This window comes from Camelina sativa, chromosome 6 (assembly GCF_030686135.1).
Source record: "Camelina sativa cultivar CO46 ecotype springtype chromosome 6, ASM3068613v1".
Lineage (NCBI taxonomy): Eukaryota > Viridiplantae > Streptophyta > Magnoliopsida > Brassicales > Brassicaceae > Camelina > Camelina sativa.
The window spans coordinates 13,593,057-13,601,442 of record NC_141885.1 but is presented as its reverse complement, the minus strand read 5'-3'; the positions used below and the strand labels follow the sequence as shown (position 1 = coordinate 13,601,442).

Genomic DNA, 8,386 nt, shown 5'->3' with positions numbered 1-8,386 from the left:
TCTTTTTTTTTTTTTTTTGTAGGTTTTCACAACTTAAAAACCAAGATAAAATAAGCCACATCCAGTATTCATGGTCTAACTGACGTGTACCCTTTGTCCTGTTTTAGGCTAATCAACTTTATAATGGAGTATACGTAATTTACGTATGCCTAACTTTTAAAATTATGCGGTTAATAATATTGTAGCTGTTGGTAAGATTAAATTATGTGACGCATATATCAAATAATTTACTCAAAAATTATTCATTTCTTAGTAATTTATAACAATGGGCATGTTGGTTTGGTTGATGCAGGCGGCTAAGCAAACAAATAAATTGATATGTTATATCTGAATATATATAACATAATCCTACTATTGTAAACTGATATGTTATATATGAATATATAAAAGTGAAAATATAATATGTATAATACGTGATAATGTATAAAAATTAAATTACATACAAAAAATAATAAAAATTTGAAAACTGTTATTTATATTTTAAAAATAATTTGATTTGTTGTAATTATTTAAAATGTAATTTAAGGCCTGCTAACCCTTTAGGTTGGACATAACATTGAGAAAATTAATTCTATTTTTTTATCTTTAAACAGTTAATTAAAAAACGGGTCTCCCAGACGAGCGTATACGGCTTACGGGTTTTAGCGGACAAGCCTATACAGGTAGCAAGCCCAGGTGGGGTGCAGGTCTCGCGAGCAGGTCAACAAACTTACTTATATTTTGTTTTTATACAATACCAAACAAAAACATAAACGAGTTTACTATAACAAAATATCATATATAAAATGATAGAAAACATATACCCGCGGTATACCGGTTTAGTATTTATATACATTTGTACTGTACGCTAAAATAGTATTAACCCACTCCAACGTTATTGATATTAGTTTATTATACGTTTACATTATATATTAGTATACAGTATATTTATATGTATAACAATATATATACCATTATAAAAACACTAAAGTATAACATAATTAAAGTATAACATAATTAAATCATCGAAAATGAAAAATGTTCGGTGGTGTACCCCGGTTTCCTATCTAATTATTAAATAAAATTGTTCATCTCAGCTATAATCTCTAATAAATATTTAAAATTGTTCATCTCACCTACCACCTCTAAATATTTAATTGCAAAACTAAATTACAAATATACCAACACTAATTATTAAATCATCTAATTTTAATATTAAAATTAACAAACGGTCAAAGTCTAACTATCATCCCACGGCGATAAACTTATGGCTGGGTCTAGTTGTCTAGAAAAGATACTCATTATGAAAAAACAGAAACCGAGACTTGAAAAATAAGCATAAGTATTAGTATATTAGATTAGTTAATACGACATCTCCGGCTACAAGTAGAGAACAGAGAATCAGGTGGTATGAAAGGCTCTAGAGAAGAAGAACAACGGGGAGGGGACATGCACTATTCTTCTTAGTCGTCATGTTGACTTCCTCAGTGTTTTTGGGGAGGGGGCACTCTCTCCCTACAATGTTGTAGCATAAACCAAATTAATAAGTCAGCAAATCAAAATAATGCATTCAATTTCACACTCAGTCTTGAGATATTAAAAACTTGCCTCTGGTTGTTTCCTCTTCATCTCCCGAAGAGATTCAGGGGAAACCTGATTAACAAAGACCAGTTGGAAAAAGTTAGAATGCATATTAGAAATGGTTAGATTTCTTTTCTTGACTAGAGAGGAGGATGCTTACGTGAGGATGACCTTTGAGATGTGAGGCGAAATTGTCAAAGCCTTGGTCGCCAGGAAGACAACAACGTGCGCAAAACCAACCCGGCTCCTTGTCATGTACCACTGACTCAATTGCATCTGTGGAGAAAACTAACTGATTAGTTCAGAACCACACAACTTGCTGGACTGTTGTATGAGAGAAGGAAAAGACAAACACACCTTCCCGTGAGCTTGCCAGAAAGCTTTCCTAGACAGGGGCAAGTACAGGAATAGATAAGACTTGTTGTTGAGGAGGAGGACCAAATGGTAATGTCAGAATAACGCTGTGTCCGGACGAGCTGAGGCGGCTATCATAACGAAGGAAGGACTCCTCACCGGATATGAGCATGAAATTAGCAGGGAGCTGATGTTTGCGTCTCCATGACATCACTTCCATAGCAAAGCCAAAGCGATCTGTTTCAGAAAATAAAAAGAATTGAGACTCTTCTCTATGCAACAAAAGGACAGTTGTTGAACTCTCCAGTGTTAATGTAGAAAGACACATGGGATTAACTAATTACGGGTATTGATGTGAATAAGAGAGACTCCAGAGGAATAGATGGCTCGCAGGACGTCGGTATCGATGCTTGTTAGTATGCCAAGTGCTGTGATGGTGATACATCCAGAGTAGCCTAAATTCTTCAACGCTAGTTTTATACACTGGCCAACCTGACTAGCATCAGATGACGAGGTAACCGGACAAGTAATCATGTCCCTAAAGACCGTTGTTTCAGCCTCCTTCGTCGCCATCATCAACCCTAAGAAAAAAAAACTAATTACGCAGCAAGAAGACAAACCAAAAGCCCTAAAATTTCTGACCTAAAAAGGTAAAAATTGAGATTCGGAATTGAAGAAGAAGAAGAAGAAAGAAGATCCAGATCATCATTCAAGACCTTATTAACCCTTAAAAAAAATTCCAAAATTTGGGCAAACAAATCGCAGTTACGTTTTTAAATCACCTACCTCGCTTATTGTCGAATCTGAAACGCCAGAGAGAAAAAGATGGAGACACAAACAGAGAGAGAGAGACAGAAAGAGGAACAAGGCCTGCCGTAATCGCTTCAATCTTTTCTTTTCTTATATGGGCCAAAGTAAGATTTTAATAAGGTTCGATCTTTGGGTAGTTCATGTTTAGTAGGAATACTAGAGAAACCAAAAATATACATATGTTTAAAGTAGTGCAACGAAACTTGTCAAAAAAATTCTAACACTCTTCACGATCGCATAGGCTCCCTTGTTTGTCGTCGGCGAGACGGCGACTAACCTTCCAGTTTTCAATCATAAATATACTAAATTTCAATAATTCTTGAGAGCTCACATGACTATTTATAACTGACCACTACGTTTGTTACGTTTTTCAATTGCCTCGATGATATCATCTTAGCTAGATCGTTGATCATGCTTTTGCATGGAACCACACACAAATTAAGATCATATTTTTGGTTAATTAGAATCCATCATACAATATTCATTTTCACAGAAAAGTAAATTAAGAAAATGATATTGTATGACGGGGTTGAATGAGATTTTCTAGAAGTTGTGTTTACCCGAATGGGTTTTGATAGTAAATGGATTTCATGGATTATGTGGTGTATACTCTTGGTTTCTTATCAAGTAATGGTCATCCTCGGGGTTACATTCTTCCGCAGCAGGGTTTACGTCAAGAGGATCCCCTGTCACTGTATTTGTTTATCTTTTGTACTAAGGTTTTGATTGCAAATATTAAGAAGGCTGAACGAGAGGAAAAAATAACTGATATTACTTTGGCTCGTGCTTGTCCTGCTATATCTCATATGTTGTTTGCGGATGACAGTCTTTTCTTATGCAAAGCAAAGGAGGATGAATGTAAGTCTTTTATACAAATTATCAGGTATTATGGGAAAGCCTCGAGACAAGAGGTGAATTTTGATAAATCTTCTCTTATGTTTGGTAAGAAAGATTCAAATCAGACTAAAGAACTAATAAAACCAATCATTGGTATATCAAAAGAAGGGGAGTGGGCTCTTATATAAGGATCCCAGAAAGTCTGGAGGGGTCTCAATCCAAGGCTTTTAGTTATATCAGTGATAGACTTGATGATCGGGTGAATAGTTGGTCTACCAAATATTTGACGAAAAGTGGAAAGGAATTTCTGATTAAATTAGTTGTTTTGGTACTCCCAACCCATGTTATTTCTTGCTTTAAACTCCCATAGGAGTTGACTTTTAAACTCACGAGCGCTATATGAAAGTTTTGGTGGAGCTCTAATGATAAGACTAGGGGGCTTCATTCAGTCCCGTCTTAAACAAATATGGGACCTCTGTCAAATTTTTAAAAAACCTAAAAACCTTTAATAAAAATTTTTTTTTGAAAAAATTAGACCCTTTCGCTTAAAGAATTTTTTTAATATTTGGGATGGACCCATGGCATTTGCCTACTCTGCCATAGGGTAGAGACGGCCCTGGCTTCATTGGGTCGCATGGGACAAATTGTGTAAAGATAAATGTGATGGAGGCTTGAACAATTTAAGGATGCGATGCTGGCGAAGCAATACTGGCATCTAATACAATTTCAAGATTCCCTCATGGCCCGTGTGATGCGGGGCCGATATTTTTGAAACAAGCATCCTTTACTTGCAAAAAAACCGTACTTCGTCGTTTGCGTGGAAGAGTATTTTTTCTACAAAACATTTAGTGGAATGCTGTATGCGGTGGTCAACCATAACTTATAAAAATTTGTCCATGAATTATATATTTACATATATCATCATAAACGAAGTGGCCTGCCTTTTCAGTTTACCTAGACGAAATTGCGATGGATAGGGAAGATTTTTCTACCTTTTCTTTATCTCTTATTTCACTTAATACAAATGTAAAAGCAGATCAACTGGCCAGACACGTTCATACCATTCCGTATTCTGGTACTTTTGTAAACAATGTTCCCACCAATGGGCTCGTTTGCGTTAATCTATTTATGTTGTTGACAAAAAATAAAAATAATATATATATATATATATATATATATATATATTGATAGATTTCATAAATTATATTTTCATTGACTTATTTATAAATCAGCTTATGAAATTTATTCAAACCCTTAATTAGTAAAGAATACAAAAATCCTATGGAATGTGACCTAATATTTTGCAGGCAATCTTGAGCAGAATACGATAGATGAGAGGAATAGGAAATATATATCCGAAACAATCCTCCGGAACATTTAGTAGGATGACACAACAGTTCTTTGTGACAGTTCCAAGTTTGAAGTGCGTCACTGCTTTTACACAATCCGGAATTGTTTTTACGTCAGCCAAACAAGACAGAGGATTAGGTAAATCGTCTTCTGATTGAGGTGCTAGTACTGCAGACGATGGAGCACCGACAGTATCATTTCGTTCGTTACCCGTTGTTTGTATAGATATTGATAGTACCACTATCAAAGCAAACATGGTCGTCGCCCACATTCTTTGCATGATTCCGCTTGTTGTTTAGTGTTTGTATAACTTTGTGTTTATCGGAAAAATAAAAAATTGTCACTGTGTATTTATAATTTTGTATGGTTGTTTGTTTGGGTAGAAAATCTGATATATTTTTTTCTATTAAATGTTAGTACACAGTGATATTTATTTTTTCTATCAATAAGGGATATAATATTTGTCCCTTATTGATATATATCTTATTATACTTTTCTGAGAAAGGGTGCAAGAAATTTGAAAATCATGTACACATATATATATTATACTATATATATACGGTAATATACGGTAAAAAAAAAATTCGTTTGACTACAATAACTAAACTTAATAATAATAGATTTGTATGTCCGAGTGTACAGAAAAGTTATTAGAATATTTGACTTTGCAGTTTCTAGCCTAGCATGTAACCTTATTTTTTTTTTTTTTTAAAAAACTAAACTTAATAACACATATCTTACTATATTATTAATTGAGATGTACAAATATAAAACTAACATTAGAATTTGTAAAAACTTACAATAAAATACCATTAAAAATAGTCTAAACAATAAAAAGTCGTTAAGAGCATCATTAGTGGAGTACTCTCAAATTAGTTAATACTATAGTTAATACTAATTTAAGTAAAACAACCCTAAGAGTATTTTTACAAAATCATTCATTTACTAGAGAACCTAAAGAAGGTTGCTCATTTTTTTTAATAATAATTTTTTAATTTGTGATTAGTAATTATCAAACTTTAATAATCTAAATGACAAAACAATTATTAAAAAAAAATTATATTACATAAAACTTTGGAATCTTAAACATATTTTACAAACTTTGGAATATTAAACATATTTTACAAAATTCAAAATAGTTCACATATTTTACAAAATTTGAAATATTAAAGACAACCATTTTGAAATATGAATGTAAGAAAAAACATTCATATCAGCTCAAGAAAGACAACCATTTTGCTTATTTATTTATTTATTTTTCTCTTTTCTTTGTACCAAAAAAAAATGCATATTGCGAGAAGAAAATGATACAGAGCTTGAGTAAAAAGATGAGGTATTATAGGGTTTATATACGAATGTACAGACAAGTATCTAAGTCCATCCTCTATTCCTTTGGCCAGTATGGGACTTTCATTATATATATCTCAAGATTATGGTATATGATGACGATCTATTGGCGTGAACAGAAGATCATCACGCATAGTCTTGTATGAATGAAAATGGTTTTCTAAAGCAAAAATATAAAGAAAATGCAGGAGGAACTTACCACAATCATCACGCTTTCACGGAACCACCATTTTGAAACAAGAACCCAGAAGATGTCATACATGAAGGCACAGCTGAGAAGAACAAACCCACCCTGTTAACATTAAATTTCAATGAGTCATCATAACTAATGCTGTTATTGAAGATTGGTCTTCTATACAATGGCAGAAAGGATTGTGTCCGTCTACGGGCAGCAAGCAAATTTTCAGTCTTTAAACCAGTGGTTCAGATTTTTGATTTTTCAACATTTGAAAGCTTATTTATTAGGTGCCAACGTAGCACATAGTCAGAAAGCTGGTACTAGATGGTTACAGGTGTTGCCAACATGTGAGATTTGGTGCCGTCGCAAGGAAATGGCTATTACCTTAAGATTTGGTACGCGGACAATTTGAAGAACCGTGATTATCAGTGAGATTCCCTATCATTGAGGAGAAAGCTGTAAAAGGAGGGATAGATAGATATCCAAAGTTATATGATGATCCATTGATGAATGAGTGAACACTAACAGATTTTGTGAACAGAAGATGAAGAAACGCTACCTGCAACCCTCTTTTGCCGAGCTGTTTAACCGCAACTTCGATTTTCTTTGAAGGGTCTTCTAAGTTCTTGATCCTTCCCCAGTAGACACAACCGAACAGAGTCGAAACAATCAACTGAAACATTTATGAAACAATAACCGAACAGATTTCGTTTATATGTCTTTATCTCCATGACAAGGATCCAAACTAATAAATTTGCTGCAGAAACTACTTATATAGGATCCAAACTAATAAATTTGCTGCGAAAAAGAATACAAAACACACATACATACACTTTGCTGAAGACAATATTTCTGTAATAATATAATTTTGTGAGCTAACAGATTGAGAATTTACCTTTGGGTGATTCTACTACATCCCTCTAAACATTCCCTGCAATTTTAACCTGCAACTGCAAGTTCCAAACCAATCATCTACATACGAAAAAACAAATCAAACCATCTTGTTAAAAACAGAACACACTAGTAGCTTGAAAACTCACTACTAGCACCCATGAAGCAGTCGTACACAAACTAACCTATTTGCAGAGAGCAAGAACTAAACGACAATAACAAAAAGCTTCAATGAAAGGATTTGAAGCTTACCAAACGTGATAAAACGCCTTTGCCACAATCATCTCCTTTTATATTTCCGCGTCAACGTCAACCTATCACTGAAGGACACGTATCGTTCTTAATGGGTTGCTCAAAATACTCTACATTGTGGACTCAATAATGAGTTTTTTAATAAAATTTGGGACCCAATTTTGAAAGCACCTCTGTGAGTACTCTCCAGTAATGATGCAGGGTACCAAAGATAATTAGTCATCTAATTAAAAATATTAATTGGCAGAAAACTAAAAATCAGTAAAACTAACTATCCATATACTTACCCATAAAATAAGATATCATTATAGCCTCTCTCTCATACTCTTTCTCTCCCATTCACACAACGGTGAAAAAAACAATAAGATGAAAAAGAAAGAGAAATAGATGATCTACAAAAAAATAGACGGCCAACTCAACATAGCGTTTTAGGAATCAAAACAACATGCAAATTCTTTAGTATTCTATTGTCTATGACGTCTTTTTTTAAAGAGAATTTGTTAAAAATACATTTTTTGATATATACTTTTTAAAAAATACTTCTTTTTTGGTCATTTTTGTTTTTCTCCTCCTTTAATTTTTAATGATTATTTTATCTTTAGATTAAAAATATTTTATTCAATAAAAAAAAAAAATTCCCGCTAAAAGAATTTCCGACATATTTTCCAGCCAAAAAAATTTCGAAAAAATTTCCCGCCAAAATTTTTTTGTCAGAAAACTTTTGATAAAACTTTTCGACAAAAAAAATTCGCGCCAAAAATTTTCCCGCCAAAAAAAATTTACAAGATGTTTAAAAGGTTTTATAAG

At 33.2% G+C, this 8,386-nt stretch overlaps 2 protein-coding genes and 1 pseudogene across 3 annotated transcripts; 1 reads left to right on the top strand and 2 right to left on the bottom strand.

Moving 5' to 3' along the window:
- Positions 1 to 1,260: 1,260 nt before the first annotated feature.
- Positions 1,261 to 7,489, bottom strand: LOC109133431 (uncharacterized; annotated as a pseudogene). The gene is made up of 9 exons (XR_002038535.2): positions 7,332 to 7,489; positions 6,996 to 7,109; positions 6,821 to 6,892; positions 6,458 to 6,550; positions 2,259 to 2,495; positions 1,918 to 2,151; positions 1,721 to 1,836; positions 1,588 to 1,632; positions 1,261 to 1,494 (listed from the first exon to the last, which is right to left on the bottom strand). The product of XR_002038535.2 is annotated as an uncharacterized LOC109133431 (transcript).
- LOC147942537 (uncharacterized) lies at positions 3,306 to 3,749 on the top strand. Its single transcript, XM_087456106.1, has one exon. The coding sequence runs from the start codon at positions 3,306 to 3,308 to the stop codon at positions 3,747 to 3,749; it is 444 nt and encodes a 147-aa protein (XP_087312232.1).
- Positions 4,754 to 5,324, bottom strand: LOC104698871 (uncharacterized). The gene has a single exon (XM_010414258.3). The coding sequence runs from the start codon at positions 5,189 to 5,191 to the stop codon at positions 4,841 to 4,843; it is 351 nt and encodes a 116-aa protein (XP_010412560.1). The 5' UTR covers positions 5,192 to 5,324; the 3' UTR covers positions 4,754 to 4,840.
- Positions 7,490 to 8,386: the final 897 nt, after the last annotated feature.

Bases quoted from the DNA above. Each gene is read 5' to 3' on its own strand.
- LOC147942537 (XM_087456106.1), top strand. From the start codon at position 3,306: ATGGATTTCATGGATTATGTGGTGTATACTCTTGGTTTCTTATCAAGT.
- LOC104698871 (XM_010414258.3), bottom strand. From the start codon at position 5,191: ATGCAAAGAATGTGGGCGACGACCATGTTTGCTTTGATAGTGGTACTA.